General features: G+C 40.1%; 1 protein-coding gene across 4 annotated transcripts in view; it reads right to left on the reverse strand.

Moving 5' to 3' along the window:
- PRKCZ (protein kinase C zeta) overlaps positions 1-17,439 on the reverse strand; it is a 173,556-nt gene that overhangs the window by 34,048 nt on the left and 122,069 nt on the right. For all 4 annotated transcript variants that reach the window (XM_033922026.1, XM_033922023.1, XM_033922024.1 and 1 more), the window contains exons 8-11: positions 13,986-14,067; positions 13,440-13,492; positions 8,599-8,787; positions 457-554 (exon numbers count right to left, since the gene is read on the reverse strand). In XM_033922026.1, the coding sequence (XP_033777917.1) occupies positions 457-554; positions 8,599-8,787; positions 13,440-13,492; positions 13,986-14,067 (422 nt within the window). The remainder of the gene's footprint in view (positions 1-456; positions 555-8,598; positions 8,788-13,439; positions 13,493-13,985; positions 14,068-17,439) is intronic.

Here is a 17,439-nt window from a genome sequence, read left to right on the forward strand (position 1 = left end):
AACCACTGTTTCAGTAAAAATTAGATCTGGTATATTATTCCCTTTCCTAGCATGGATAGTACTGAGGGGTTTTTCATCTACAATAGCAAACTTAAAATAATTCCTGCCATATTTACTTACTATGCTACAACAAGGGTTCTCAACCCAGTTTTCCAGACACATCCAGTCAAGTTTTTCAGGATATCAACAATGAATATCATGAGATGAATTTGCATGTGCCACTTCCATTGTATGCAAATTTTTCTCATGGGTAAGCTGAAAACCTGACTGGCTAGATGTGTTCTGAGGAATGGGTCAAGAACCACTGCACTAGAATCTGCACTAGTAATCTGTTTGATTTGTTGTGAAAACTAGCTTCCAACACACTTCAATACAACACACCAAAGTCTTAAAACTGAAATACTCTACCAGAGTTTTAAAGAGGAAGAAAGTGAACACACTGAGTCTCATTCTTACCGACTTGCTGTTTGGAAGCAGGAGTGTAAGCCAACTAAGAATGGGTTACTTGAGGCCTGTTCAAACACATGTTTCTCAGTCTGCACCCAATCAATATCCTGAAATGGTAAGAATAAGTTAAACAGAGAATTAAATCCTCTTTTTACATGCTTCTGTGAATTCAAGGAAACAGGATACTATTGGGTATTTTTAAATTAGAACGTTCTGAAGACTCATTTCTTATTGTACTGTTTTATTTATAAACTAGAAAGGCAGTATTGGTGTACTATCAGCATTAAAGCATGAAATATACGATTCAGTGGACTACTCCCATCTATTCCAGTGGCAAGTGTTTCAAGTTATAGACTTTGTGCAGAGTTTTAGACATAATGGGATAAATTAATGCCTATACAGTACAGTACATTGTAGTAATTGCTGTTTTAATGTATTTGTCCATTATAAATTATGTATGTTTGTTGGAATCCGCCTAGAAACGTTGACAGAGCAGAACATAAACTTTTTTAAAATTAATTAATGAAGAGAGGGAAAGTGGATAAAAATAACAGAAACCATCAGGAATCTAAGGCCACCATTTCCTTCCATGGATAAATAACTGTGTCTGACAAGAGATGTGCACTGTTCGTTTTTCCTTTTTTGTGCTGTTTGTTATATTCCCAATGGATAATTTTGAATTCAAATAAAATCTCACCACTGCAAAGGCCAAAACCCCTACAAACTTCTGTAAAAGGGGTTTTCCATGCAAAAACACACAAAACCCTGAAATTGTATTTCTGTGCATTTTTGCATGCAAAGCCCTATTTGCAGATGCTCACTTATATTTGATTATTCATAACAGTTATTTTCTAGAAAATGTAGCTGCTTACTGTAAAAAGAGTTTTCCATAGAGAGCAGGGGAATGCAGACACACTTTATGGTGACATCACTGATGCAACCTGCGTACTGGAGCACTCTTTTAGTTCAGTGAAAGCGTGGGAAAATAAAGAGGCAGGGTCCGGTAGCCTTGTATGTTTCTTTTAAGATGAGGAATGGTGGTTTGCTTCCATTTCTCTACCTTTTGATTTGCTGTGGACCCCATGTTCAATTTCATGGTCTGCTTGGGGCTGGGAAGTCTTTTGAAACAATTTTTTTTATTTAAGAACATAAGAAGTTGCCTCCACTGGGTCAGACCAGAGGTCCATCCCGCCCAGTGGTCCGCTCCCGCGGTGGCCCACCAGGTCCTTTGACCTGTGAAGTGATTTGACCATTTTTATATCCTACCTCTGCTTCTATCTGTACCCCTCAATCCCTTTATCCTTTAGGAACCTATCCAAACCTTCCTTGAACCCCTGTATTGTGGTCTGGCCTATCACAACTTCTGGAAGAGCGTTCCATGCGTCTACCACCCTCTGGGTAAAAAAGAACTTCCTAGCATTTGTTCTGAACCTGTCCCCTTTCAATTTCTCCGAGTGACCCCTAGTGCTTGTGGTTCCCCACAGTTTGAAGAATCTGTCCTTGTCCACTTTCTCTATGCCCTTCAGGATTTTGAAGGTTTCTATCATGTCCCCTCTAAGTCTCCTCTTCTCCAGGGAGAACAGCCCCAGCATTTTTAACCTGTCAGCGTATGAAAAAATTTCCATACCTCTTATCAGTTTTGTCGCTCTTCTCTGGACTCCCTCGAGTACTGCCATGTCTTTCTTGAGGTACGGCGACCAGTACTGGACACAGTATTCCAGGTGCGGGCGCACCATTGCACAATACAGTGGCATGATGACTTCTTTCGTCCTGGTTGTGATACCCTTTTTGATGATGCCCAGCATTCTGTTTGCTTTCTTTGAGGCTGTCGCACACTGCGCCGATGGCTTCAATGTTGCGTCCACCATCACCCCCAGGTCTTTTTCAAGGTCGCTCACCCCTAGCAATATTCCCCCCATTTTATAGCTGAACATCGGGTTCTTTTTCCCTACATGCATGACCTTGCATTTATCCACATTGAAACTCATTTGCCATTTTTTTGCCCACTCCTCTAGTCTCGTCAGGTCCCTCTGCAGGTCTTCACAATCCTCCTTGGTTTTGACCCTGCTACAGAGTTTGGTGTCATCAGCAAATTTAATGACCTCACATTTCGTCCCCGTCTCCAGGTCGTTGATAAATATATTGAACAGGAGTGGTCCCAACACCGATCCCTGAGGGACTCCGCTCGTGACCCATTGCCAGTCTGAGTAATGCCCTTTTACTCCAACCCTCTGTTTTCTGCCCGCCAGCCAGTGTCTGATCCATCGGTGTACATCCCCTTGCACCCCGTGATTCCACAGCTTCTTAAGCAGCCTTTCGTGAGGTACCTTGTCGAAGGCTTTTTGGAAGTCGAGGTAGATGATGTCTATGGCTTCCCCCTTGTCTATCTGGCTGTTTATTCCCTCAAAGAAGTACAGTAAGTTCGTGAGGCACGACCTACCCTTGCAGAAGCCGTGCTGGCTCGCCTTCAGTTGTCCATTTTTTTCTATGTGCTCGTAGATTGTGTCCTTGTTTCTGTATTACAGCCCAGGTAGGCAAAAGATACAGTGATGTGATGATTGGAGAAGGTTATCATGCCGCTGTACCGGGCCATGGTGCGCCCTCACCTGGAGTGCTGCATCCAGCACTGGTCGCCGTACACGAAGAAGGACACGGTACTACTCGAAAGGGTCCAGAGAAGAGCGACTAAGATGGTTAAGGGGCTGGAGGAGTTACCGTACAGTGAAAGATTAGAGAAACTCGGCCTCTTCTCCCTCGAACAGAGGAGATTGAGAGGGGACATGATTGAAACATTCAAGGTACTGAAGGGAATAGACTTAGTGGATAAGGACAGGTTGTTCACCCTCTCCAAGGTAAGGAGAACGAGAGGGCACTCTCTAAAATTGAAAGGTGTTAGATTCCGTACAAACGTAAGGAAATTCTTCTTCACCCAGAGAGTGGTAGAAAATTGGAATGCTCTTCTGGAGTCTGTCATAGGGGGAAACACCCTCCAGGGATTCAAGACAAAGTTAGACAAGTTCCTGCTGAACCGGAACGTACGCAGGTAGGGCTAGTCTCAGGGCGCTGGTCTTTGACCAGAGGGCCGCTGCGTGAGCGGACTGCTGGGCACGATGGACCACTGGTCTGACCCAACAGTGGCAATTCTTATGTTCTTATATTCTTTCCTATAATTTGATACCAATCTTTCACAACACTGATGCAACCCGAGTAACCACTCTTCTGTACAGTACTTTAAACCAGATATATTTGTAGGTTTTCATGCCCTGCCACACTATTGGGTTCCAGTGAGGACTTCAACTAGGTCAATTCAAAATAATTTTGTTCATCCTCAGCCATTCAGATGTTGACTTGATTTTATATTCTGAATCATTTTACTGCTGCATAACCCAATTATACTTTACGTGTCTCTCAAACTATGTGCCACGAAGAGATTTCAGGTATGCCATGAGAAATTCAAGAATTTTACTTTATTTTTAAAAATTCCTTTCATAAGTACACACTAGAATAGATGACATGTACGTCACGTAAGCAAGAGTCTGTCAACGTTATGAGCATCTGTGTGTGTAAGGATACAACCGCCCAGACAAGCATCATTCTTTGACGTGATTGGTCCTTGAAAACCAATGACAAGTAATTTTAGTTTAATTTTATTTTTTATGCAGTAACTATCCTAACTTGAGAACAAAGCAATCAAGGCTTTGTTGCCATTTGGATCTTCTTATCTTTGTGAACTTGGATTTTCAGCTTTGACAAATCAAATTGAAAAAAAAAAGAACGAATGCAAATGATGGATGATGAAATGCATGTTTGCTTGTTGTCTACTGAGTCACATTTTGAGTTAATTTGCACTTAAAAACAAGCACATCTATTACATTAATTATTAGCAAGTCTATCTACTTTAGTTTCACCGCTGTTACAATTACCCATACATAGCTTAAAGAACCTTAAATAAATAACTCTCAAATTTAATTTTTTGGTTGGTTTTGCAATTTTATAATTTCAATTATAATGTGCCATGAAAAACATTTGCTCTGTTTAGTGTGCCATGAAAAACATTTGCTCCATTTTGAGACACTGCTTTACATAGGTCACAGATAGATGACTGGACATTATCCTTAAGAATTTTCTGGCACAGTACAGAATTCTTGGAAGTTTTCCAGGTCCTGAGGCATCAAAGTATTCCCACACCATCACCCTACCACCACCATGTTTGACTGTTTGGTATGTTGTTCTTATCATAGAATGCTGTATTTACTTCATGCCAATGGAATCCGTATTGTCCAGAGTTCCACTTTTTGAAAAGTTTGTCCATAGATCATCATCTCAAAAGGCTTGGAGTCATGAATACCAACCTTAGCTGAGGCTAGAGAGGTCTATGGTTCTTTGGATGTTCTTTTAGGATGTTTTGCCATTTCCGGAAAAGTTGTTGCTGTACCCTTGGAGTAATTTTGGCAGGATGGCCACTCCTGGTAAGATTTATAATTGTTCTAAGTCTTCTCTCACTGTCTCATTATGGTTTTATGGAAAACCAGAATGTTAGAAATGGCTTTGTACCCCATTCCAGACTGATATATTTCAACAACTTTTTTTTTCTCCACTGTTCTGGAATTTCCTTTGATTGTGGCATAATATTCTTTCAGAAACTTTGTGGTGACTATTTCACTCTCATAAGGATAGCTTTGTGATGCAGGGTTCCATGTTAGGAGTCACTGTCCAGGAAAAGGATCTAAGTGTCATCGCTGATGATACACTGAAACCCTCAGCTCAATGTGCCGTGGTGGCTAAGAAAGCAAATAGAATGCTAGGAATTATCAGGAAATGAATGGAAAAGGAAGATAAAAATGTTATAATGTCCTTGTATCGCTCTATGGTATGGCCACACCTCGAATACTGTGTGCAATTCTAGTCATCACGCTGAGATCCAACAATTTCGCTGTCACTGCACTTTCTCTCTGGAATTCTTTGCCTAATCATTTATATATCGAATCCGTGCTAAAGCAATTTAAAGCAAAATTTAACACATTCCTGTTCCAAGATGCTTTTGGATAACAACTGTCCTTGTAAGGACTAAAACAAGTTTATAGCTTTTTACCCTTACCTATTGTTTTTCCCCTAATAGTGCTCTTTTTCCTCAAAGATTGTAGTTCTCACCCTTCTTTCCTAATTCTGTGTAGTTAGTATATATGTTTTGGTATGTGTTTACTAATCTATCCTGGTTCTGTTTAGTAATTTAACTTTAACTTGTTTTTAAGATACTTTTTATTTCTGTACACCGTCTAGAAATTTGATTAAGTGGTATAAAATTTTTTTAATAAACTTGAAACTTGATACAGTGGAATTAGAAAAGGACAACAAAAATGATAAAAGAGATGGGACAGCCACGATGAAACTGCTGCGCTCAATCGTCCTAGACCCAGGCCTGGAGGGGTGAAGTCACTGAAGGAGACATAGCAAACATGATGTTGTTATTGGCATGTCTTGGCGAGAGGGAGAATTAGAAAGCCTTGAGCTTGCGCAGATGCATGCTCAAGGCCCAGCAGAGGCAGTAAGTTCTTCAAGCGGTACTGGCACATCCTGTGGGCTGCGTGCCGGTGCCAGACCGGGGGGGGGGGGGGGGGGTAAGTTTCAAGTTGTTCACGCAGGGGGTGCTCGCAAATCGAGTCAACACTCGGTTTGCGAGACAAGTTTTGCGAGAATGTTTTGCTCATATTGCAAAACACTCGCAAACCGAGGTTTGACAGTAGTTATTTTTAATAGTTGTTTTATGTGGGATTGTAACCTCGATATTGATATTTCAGGGCAGAAGAGTTGGCAAGGATTGCGAACGACTGGTCCTCAGCATTCACTCTTTTTTGGATCGGCAAACCCGATCAATATTTCTTCTTCTGGTTTGTAATTCGATTGCTGCCTACTTTTGCATGGCATTTCATTACTAATACCCTCATTAGTATGCTCGGATTGGAGATTGAGTGAGTGCTCGGAAAAAAAAACATCGGACAGCAGTTTTGTGAATCGGGTTGGGGAACACGAATGATCGCCAAAGCAGTCAAACCGGTTTAGCGACGATCGTTACAGGATCGATAAATTTAGTGAATCTGGCCCCATAGGTCTAAATGAACTTCTTAGCATTTAGCATGTGCTAATTCCATAAGTGCATAATAAGCTTTAGTAAAAAGGCTTCTTTATTTTTTAAGTTTCATGTTTTTGTTGTTTTAGCGGTTTCCTTAGTTTGTTTCACCTTTTTGCTGGGAGATAAGGACAGTGGGAAAGCTGGTGTGCACCATTCTTTATGGGGGGGGGGAGTCAAGTAGCAGTAAGGAAACCCCTGCGCAGGCCACAAAAAGATTTCTCTGAGCTAAGGGAAAGCCTCCATTAGTGACATAACCAAAGAATGTGCTTTCATTCCCCTGCTTTTCTGCAAAGAACATTTTATTCCTTATTTATAATCTGTACGGAAAAAAAAGCAAAGCTGAGAGAGCAAAATACATGATCTCTGAATTAAATAGCCAAAACACTGAGCAGATGCAAAACCTTTCACAGTTGATTTTGTGCTAATAAAACACTGACACCCAGTGGTGAAACAGTAAAATATTTGACAGACTTTCAATCTTGTGTTTTGAGAGGGTGCTAAGAATGTGACTCAAATTAAAATGATGACACTTCTATTTGATTTATATATTTATTATCCCATGTTCTTCAAAACTATATGGAGCAGTGATGCTGACATCTTTCTAGGTACTAAAGGACATTAGTTTAGTGGTTCTGTGTTTTCACTATTCCCATACTATTCTAAGTTACCTTTAACTGAAAATAGACATTTTAGAAGCAAAAAAAACTATTAAGAGGGTGATTTTAAAACAATTTTTACCAGGTAAGTAGCTACCATAAGAACATAAGAATTACCACTGCTGAGTCAGACCAGTGGTCCATCATGCCCAGCAGTCCGCTCACGCGGCGGCCCTCTGGTCTAAGACCAGCACCCTAACTGAGACTAGCCCTACCAGCGCACGTTCTTGTTCAACAGAAACTTGTCTAACTTTGTCTTGAATCCTTGGAGGGTGTTTTCCCCTATAACAGCCTCTGGAAGGGCGTTCCAGCTTTCTACCACTCTCTGGGTGAAGAAGAACTTCCTTACGTTTGTACGGAATCTATCCCCTTTCAACTTTAGAGAGTGCCCTCTTGTTCTCTTGGAGAGGGTGAACAACCTGTCCTTATCTACTAAGTCTATCCCCTTCAGTACCTTGAATGTTTCGATCATGTCCCCATGGTGAAATTGGTGGATAGAAATTTCCCCTTGCTTTCCCCATCCAGCACTTGACCCAATCCCTCCCTTTCCATTGATTGCCTCATCGATCATCCTCTTCACATCCAGCATCCCTCTTCTCTCATGCTATCCAGTGTGTCTGTCCCCTTCTCTCTCTTCTATCCTGAGTCTGCCTCTTCACCTCTGCTACGTCCAGTATCTACCCAAGCCACCACTGCCTCTGCTAGTTTAGAGATATGGTAGTGTCAGCAAAACAAAAATAAAGGCAATGTGGGGCCGCTCCATTCACCTTCGTGGCTGCCTGTCCTGCCTCCTTCTGACATCACTTTCAGTTCCGGGGCAGAGCCTGCAGTCACTAGGATGAATGGAGTGGCTTCGCATTGCCTTTATCTTTGTTTTGCTGCTGCTGAAACAGCAGCAGTGGTAGTGAAGTGTGGTCAAAGTGGGAGATTTTTTGGGATACCATGGCACTTGTGGTTCCTCCTGTTCCGATGCCTATGTAGGAACTAGAATTTGATTCTTAGACTAGCGAATGTCATGAGGACAAATTTGTCCCTGTGGAATCTATCTCCATCCCTGTCCCGTCCCTGTTCCATCCCTGAAAGCTCTGTCCTCATCTATACAAGCCTCGAACACGTTAAAATCATATGTGTTCAAGGCTTGTGCAGACGAGGACAGAGTTTACAGGAATGGCACAGGGACAGGAACTACAGGGATGGTGCAAGGATAGGGACAGAACTTGCGGGGACGGGATGGGGATGGGGACAAATTTGCCTCCGTGTCATTCTCTATCTTGGACTCCTCAATCCCAGGCTAAAGCTCTACCCTTTAAATCACACTTTGCTCTATAAAACTTTAGTTCTGAATTCTAATGTGTCAGCTCTTACCTCATCATCATGCACCAATTCTTTTTTAACTACTTTCATGGCATAAATCTGATTATTTTTTTTCAACCGCACTAAAAGAACTTTGGCATAACTTCCTCGTCCAATCACTCGGATTAGGTCAAAGTCCTGAAGTCCAAGGCCCTGAGATATTTTAATTCCATCTATCCCATCAATGACCGGCTTGATATCCTGCAAACAAGTGAAGAGAAATGACAATCAAGATGCATTCTTGCCAAGATGAAAATGATAAATCCCCTCCTTTAATAATAATAATAATAATAACTTTATTTTTTATACCGCAATACCACAAAACAGTTCAGAGCGGTTTACAGGATAAGAGACTGTACATTTACAGCGAAGTTACAGCTTAGTTATAGCGAAGTTACATCGAGGTTACAGCATGTCGAAAAACAGTTCAGAGCGATTTATACAATGTAGGTGCAGAGAATTAGTTAACAATTATATGGTATAAACCAGTGACAATTACAAAATGATCCAATAATTGTTGCATGGGGGGAGGGGAAGGGTAGGGAGGGAGGCAAGGGATTATTAGTTTGGTCGGGGGGACGGGGGGTTAGAGGAATTTATCAAAGAGGTATGTTTTTAGAGATTTCCTGAAGGATTGATAAGTTGGGGCAAGAGAGATGAGAGTGGACAGGCAGTCATTCCATTTGCCAGCTTGGAAAGAGAGGGTTTTGTCGAAGAATCTTTTGTGGATGCATCCTTTTGGGGAGGGGTAGGCAAACAGGTGGGCATTGCGTGTACGGTTAGAGCCTGGGAAGGTGAAGTGGCGTGAAAGGTATATCGGGGCTGAGCCAGTTAGGGTTTTGAAGCAGAGGCAGGCGAATTTGAAGATGATCCTTGCTTCGAACGGTAGCCAGTGAAGTTTCCTGTAGAAAGGGCTGATGTGGTCTGATTTTTTGAGCCCGTAGATGAGGCGGACTGCGGTATTCTGAATACAAAGCCATGCTAGAATTTTTAGCACTGGCTGTGGCGGTACGAACTACGACGCTCATGGAATTCCTATGAGTGGAGGTCTTACCGCCACGGCCAGCGCTAAAGACGCTAGAGCGGCTTTGTAAAGGAGGGGGAAAGTTATATATTATTAATTCTCATTGACAGATTACTTTTAATAACTGAAGGAAAGAAACAAGTGAGAAAATTTGCATAAGAAACAGTTCACTGTAAGCTACAAGGGGATGGAAGAAAACGCCTTCTGATTTTCAGGGAGACTCAGTTCAGACCTTACTGCTGCTCCTCGTGATATTGGGCAAGTCATTTAACCCTTCGCTGCCTCAAGTACAAGCTTAGATTCTAAGCCTTCCAGGAACAAGGAAATAATTACTGTACTCGTACCTGAATGTAACTCACCTTGACCTACTTACTGGAAAAAAAATGTGAGCTAGATCTAAATAAATCAAATAAAAAAGCTTCTTCTATCCTCCATATGGCATTCAAGCATTACAAAAATGTCAAGATCTCATTGCAAGACATGAGTGATTGATTAAGAATGGTCTCTTTTTAAGCCTTCTGGATGAGACTGATACTGCATATGTTATTAGAGAGTCAACACCTTGCCATTTGAGGACACAACGATTTGACTAATATCATAGCAGAGAAATTAAACCTTCTGCTAAACAAAACATAAAAGGGATAGACAAAAATTTTCTTCTGTTTCTTGCCGTTTCTGTCTGATTACCACAAACTCTGGACACAAATATTAAATTACATTACGTTACTGATTTCTATTCCGCCTCAACCTTGCAGGTCTGGACGGATTACAAAAGAGACAACTGGACATTTCCAGGATAATTACAAAGAGACTTCTGGACATTTCCAGAAGAGTTACAAGAAGAAGGGTGCAGTACAGTTTAGGAAATGGGAAGATTGGTCTATTCCTGTGGGTTTACAATTCGGGATGCTGTACAAATAGGAGATAGTGCAGTTCCAGTATATATACAGTTAGGGAAGCGGTTGACATGCTTGAGGCTTTGAAGAGAAGGGTAACTGGTGAAGGGGGGGAGGATGGGGGAGTTACACTGAGGGGAATCCAGATTAGGGTTATGACATCTGTATAAATTTTTTGAATAGATGGGTTTTGATTTCTTTGCGAAAAGTTTTAAAGTCGCTTGTTGTTATCAGCAGGTTGGAGATGACTCACACTAATAAAATGAACCAGACTGACTGAAAGTTCAGATTAGAATCAGGATTTCTCAGCTTGTACATGTCCTAACAGGCAAAACTTGATTGCTGATTACAAATACACAGAAATAAAAATCTGAACTTTCTGTCCTTTTCTCACTTTTCACCAAAGAACCACTAAGGGCTCTTTTTACAAAGGTGCGTTAGGGCCTTAACGCACGGTAAACTGCCCCACGCGCTAGCCGCTACCGCCTCCTTTTAAGCAGGTGGTAATTTTTCGGCTAGCGCGCACTAATCTTGTGCGTGCACTAAAAACACTAGCGCACCTTAGTAAAAGTAGCCCCAAGGGGCACTTTTTCTGTTCTCTCATCTTTAGAGCATTTTCTTGCTAACAGTGAACACTGAAAACTGCTTACTGGCTAGAATAAGACAATTTATTGTAGTTCCTCCAATGTGCTATTTTTATAATTTACTATTGAATAGTAGGAGTGTATACACAGCCAAGAAAATATTTAACTAGGTTCACTATAAACTAAGTTTTAGCATTTTTATGTTTGTTTTCACACACAAAATCATTGTACATGAATTCAATTACAGGGGTAAGTGCATTAAGAGAAACTTTTTTATGCGCATTTTTAATTTTTAGGTGCCCATAAAAACAAACACATGCTCATAAATACAGATCCTTATAAACAGTCCCAAATATCTAGAGGAAACATATCTATACTAATATACAGTTTTTTAAAAAATTTTATTTTTTAAGAATATCAATATAATAAATTATGATTGCATCATTGCGACAATTAAGAAATATGAAATAATCGTATCCAAAATGGAAATAAGAAAACCATCCATTCAAACTTAATTTTTCAACTACATTTAAAGATCTAAGATTACACAATAATATTAAGGAAATAATAAAAAAATTATCAAGATGTCATCCTTCATTAAAATGCTCTAGCCAACTTCAGCGGATTGAGGAACCGTTATTTGACTCTTAACCTCCTCTCTAGACACAAGAACCTTTTCAAGTTGTTTGGGTTCAAAAACCTTGTAGAGTTTAGATGATTTATAAATTTTAAAATAAATAAATTTGTTCTCAAAATTAATAACCTATGATCAAGGAAATCTTAATAAAAATCTCAGACCCAGCGATAGTACTCTAGGTCATAAGGCCAAGAATTCTTGGCATTGTTTCTGACTACTCCTAGGTAAATCAGGAAATACTCTTATTTTAGACCCAAAAAATTTCTCATCCATAACACGGAAATAAGCTCTCAAAACTAGTGTACAATAACCAATTCCAAAGCAAATGTTGCTATTAAGGTGATTCTCTGAGTCATAAGTTCCAATGATGATTCCAAAAAATCAGTCAAATAAAGAACAGACTGTTCCTTATCTCAAATGAAAACTGAATCAGAGTTTTTTGGAAGGCTCAAATACTGAGCCCTTACAACCGGGGGTAAGGATTCAGATATAATTTTTAGAATTTCAATCATATACTTGCATAACATATCAACAGTTGTTATCAGAGAAGATTTAGGAAAATTAAAAAAATGGCAGACCTTTTACAATTTTGATTCTCCAGATATTCCATTTTTCTATGCAAGAATTCTTCACCAAGTTATTATTCAACTCCTGAAGTTTTTCTATCTTGTTTTCAAGAGAACTGATTTTTGAAGCTTGTTGACTTAATTCACAGGACTGAATCTCCACCATGTCTTTAGAATTTGATAGTTGCCCTACCACTCGAACCACTGGAACTAAAGTGGTGGTAAGAAACTGCATAGCATCCCACAAAGAGTCCATTGTAACTACTTCAGGCTTTTGCAGCTGCTACACAGCCAATTCAGAAGCCCTCACATTACCCCCAAAGCCTGTAGGCTACAATTGATGACCAACTTCTACAGAACTGCCAGTTAACTGGGGTGAGGAAGAAGAATGTGACAGACCCTCCCTTTAGGCCACTGAAGATAACTGAACTTCTTCAGTCCTGTGTATAACCACAACGTCAAAGTTTCTGGGTTGCCATGGATCAATCCCATGCAGGGGACTAAGAGAAACCTTGCTTATGCTGCTGCTGGAAGATCCTGTTCTCAGCGTTGTCAAATGAACCTATATGGAGTAGTTCCTGCAGAACAGCAAAACTGCTCCAAAACAGTCTGTCGCATTGGAGGGACCACCCTGAGTGGAGGAAGAACCTGATGGAGAACTCCCTTCCTCATTCTCCCCTTATCTTCAAAGGATACTCAAGGTACCTGATGCTTAAAACTGCAAGGAGGTAGGAGCTCCTGCGGGTGCGTCTTGTCATGCGGCCATCTTGGATCCCTAAACTGATAGTTTTTAATCTTATTTTGGTCTGCTATGGAATTCTGCCAGGTCGTTATATTTTATAAATCGGAATTCCATCAATTTTTGCTGGATAGTGTCTGAGAAATACATTAAAATGAAATTTCATGTTTTGAGCCATATATTGATGCGACTATTTTATTTGCTACTAATAAAGAGGGGTTTGAAGACCAGGCACGCTCTGCTCTTTTTCTTGGATTTGTCTTCTTGTTGTATAGAACTGACTGTCTTCTTTGTGGTTGCTGAAATTATGGAGTGAATTCAAGACAAATTAATTAGACACTTACACACAAGCCTAATTTTCGTTCCTTAATACCTTTTATATAACACTGGACATTTTTCAAACTCACCTCTGAATCTTCTTTAATGTTATCATGCTTTCGGCTGGAAGAAATGTAAGAAACTAGAGAAAAGGAAAATAAAGAGCTCATGTTCTGTACAAAACGCTTTATACAAGAATCAGCTCTCTCTATAGCTCATTTCAGTGTCCCATACTTCTGAATGGTTCAATTTCTGGAATTTGGGTGTGCTGTCTCTATACAATTCTTAATCTCATAAGGTTGGAAGTGAAATGAACCCAAGCCAAGATCTGAATAAAAATGTCTTTGGACATGGCCAGCAACGGAGAATACCTGGTTCCATATCCTAACTTGTACATCTTATAATTAACAGTTACTGAATTCTCATTCCAGCTTGTAGGAGGTGTATCTCCAGTTGTGTGGTCTGCTTTCTAAGGGGGATAAAAATCATACGATCTCTCTCTATCTCTTAAATGTATTTTTAAAAATCAAATTAACAACTAAACTAATGTCCTGCACATATACATAAAAAATAGAAAACATTCAAGTTGAAAAAGCTTTGAAGCCCACGAACATGAAGAAAAAAAATCTGCCTACTTCCATCAGATTCTTCAGAAGGAAGGTCAACTTCATCATTTTTATCATCTAGTTCAGGCTCCTGGGAAGGCATGACTGAATCCTGACAAAATATAAACATATCACCTCTATTAAATAACGAAAACAGGAAAAAGTTATGGCTAGCTCATGTATTAAATAGCAAGTACCACTTCTGTCATATAAATCAAGGGTTAGAAACATCTCTTAAAACATTTCAGCAGCTGTGCAAATTAAAGGTCATAAAAAAGATATGATGGATTGGAATAAAACAAAAAGGAAAGGGGGGGAGACTGGGACTTATATACCACCTTTTTGTAGTTTTATAACCATATTCAAAGTGGTTTACAAACAGGTACTTCTAGCATTTTCCCTATCTGTCCCGGTGGGCTCACAATTTGTCTAATGTACCTGGGGCAGTGAAGAATTAAGCGACTTCCCAGGGTCACAGGCAGCACAGGATTTGAACACACAACCTCAGGGTGCTGAGACTGTAGCTCTAACCACTATGCCACAGGAATATGTGGCATTTGCTCCTGCCTCTATCATCTCCTACTGAACTATCAATGACAGGAGATAAGCCTGGCAGGGGTAGGGGGGCTTTGGAACCCTTGGGAGTTGGGTGGTAATGGCATGGGATGAAGGATAATGCCAGGAAGGAGAGGGACTTCCTCAAGGGGGGCGGGAGAGAGACAGGAGGTGGTTCAGGGGAAAGGCACCTGTATAACTCTCTTAAGCAGGCCCTGGCTGAATATCAGCCAGGACCTGCATAAGCTCCGGTGGTCAGGACAGTGTAAATTAGCCCCAGATATTCAGTGGCACTGGCCTTTGCTGGTTGAATATCAGCCAGATGGTTTTTACAACCTCTTAAACTAAGTGATCAAGAATTCCATATTTTGGCTATTTGAAATTGAATGGATTGTTCAAATAACCTTTTATCCTTGACTCCTTTAGGACCCAAGAAATTAAATTTGTAGAACCTCTGAGAGGCTCTACCCTGACAACCTAGTAATGGCAGAAGTAATTCAATCATACATAGTGCTACCTGAGTATACAGAAGTTTAAAAATTATAGTACGTGATTTAAATATCCCACATTCTCACAATGGAAACCAGTGTAATTCATAAAGAAGAGAAACCCTATCATATTTTTTGAACAATACAGTAGACAAGATTAAAAAGCAGGAGCTGTTACAGAAGTGACAGCCAGCAGGACGCTTCCACAATGTCTCACAGATGTAAGAGTAAGCGGGCTGAGCTACTCATGTCAGATGCCTGCTGACATGAATTGAAGGGTATATACTCTATCCTCCAGAAGAAATGCCTTTAGTACTTTAACATATAAGTATATAAGTAGGCTCTAATTAAGAACTGCATAAGTTTCAGAGAAGATTTTGACTTGTTGACAAAAGCTCCCAGGATTTGCAGAATGAAATGCATGGGAAGTATCAAAGCTGTACACGATAGAACCAAGGCAAGAGATAGAAAAAGGACAGATTACTACTGTGAGCATACTTTTCCAGCAGATGCGAAGACTCTGCTGCGTAAGGCTGGAGATGGCACAATGCCTGGAGTGTAGAACGGCCATGACTAACAAAGCAGCTAGTTGGCCACTGAGAAAGAGATAATGAGAAAGTATGAAGCCTCAGCAAGCACAACTAGCCAACCTAAGAAATCTCAGGCCACTAAGGGAGGCAGAAGGAAGTCTCATCTACTGATAGTGAAGCAAAGGAAAATAATTCACAGAGAACGATTTGTTTGATCAGACAAAACAAAGGTCTCTTCTCCAGCTTCAAATCACCATTCTTGTGTTTCACAAATGAAGAGCTGACTGACTGGGAAGGTGACAGTGGAACAGTGAAATTAACTATGAAAACTTAACCAAAGAAGCAGGTCTGGCATAGCCGAGGAATAAGAGGATAGTATATTTTCAATGAGGTGATAAGTAGTACCAGAGATGTTGAACTGACATATCCATAAATGAGAATTCTGTTGCTTTCAAAATAGAAAGGAATGGGGTAGGGGGTGACCACCGAGTGCCTAAGAAACATGAAAACAGGACAAGAGGTCATAGCTTCCAGAGCCAGGATATCACCATGCCAAAAGGTCCCTTAAATGGTGTTGGGTTGTTTTTTTTTTTTACTTTTTGACTTGAAGAAGGATCTCATCCTTCACTTTATAGCTCATAGGACAGAATAAGGTAACTCCTAGCCTAGATCCACTAGCCTAACAGGAACAAGGTATGGTTGCCTCAATCCTAGGTGTATCCTTGCCATTGTTTTTAAACCCAAAAGATTGACTGAAGAGACAGATCTGGATTGGAGAGTCAGACAAAGGAATATGAAGGCAAGAATTAGTTAAGAAAAAAAATGGTAGGAAATTTTTTTTTTTTTTAGTTGTATGGTCACCCACGTTGAACTGAACTTGCTGTTATTCTGGTCCAAAAGGAGCAGAACCTCTGAACTTTCTACTCAGTCTTCTCTTCCCGATTATTGAATATTTACTTGCGAATGGTTAGCAATGGAAACAGTTACAGAAAACTTTGTCTGTTATGGAAGTACCACCAGTAAATTTGGCCAGTTTTAGAGAACAGCATACTAAAACTACTAGCAATGGCTTAGAAAAATTATCCCCATTATATGGAAAAAACAAAAAAAAAACAGTTGACGAGGTAATATTAGACACTGAAGCCTGTATACTAGAACACTACTATGTGAGCTGATCAGACTTGCTACGTGACAGGACTGCATAAGAACATAAAAAGCAGAATGATTACTCTGTAGGCAAATAATCTAGAAAACCTGTTCAAGAACCTTATCCATTTTTCAAGATTTCTGAGAATCGTATGTATTCAGGGAATGGTAGCATTGAAGGATTTCCATGCAAAATTTGCACATTCAGGATATGAAGCTAAGAAGGTGAAGTGGAATGCCAAATATTGATCTTTAACAGATAATCAAGCAAGATATCTGCATTAAGCAACAAGTTAAAAATTGCATGGTGGAACATTAGACTCTCAGGTATTACTTACTCCAAGGTACAGCAAAGGAAGTTATTTTGGAGTCTAATAATATACAGCAGCTTGCACAGTAATCATCCCCCTCCAAATCTGAATGGCATCTTGAACTTGAACTCTGTTTCCCAGAAAACCTCCAAGAAGGAACTGTTCCCCTATAAAGAGTGATTTAAACACCATATCCCAAAACAGCTCTGAAAAGGTAATTTACTTCAAATGAAATACAACTTAGCTCAATGTTCTCTTGGGCTAGATATTACCTGGAAAAAAAATTATTCTCTCTTGATAAGCAAAGACTCAGAAGGCACTTTCCGTGTTGTCATTTTCACTGGGAACAAATACTGCTCAAGAAACATGAGCAAAGCGGTGTGAAAAATGGTCGTCTCAGAAAAATTGACTGAGAGAAAACCATGCAGCTGCCTCCTCAGACAGAGGAAATATG

Source organism: Geotrypetes seraphini, chromosome 15 (genome assembly GCF_902459505.1).
Source record: "Geotrypetes seraphini chromosome 15, aGeoSer1.1, whole genome shotgun sequence".
NCBI lineage: Eukaryota > Metazoa > Chordata > Amphibia > Gymnophiona > Dermophiidae > Geotrypetes > Geotrypetes seraphini.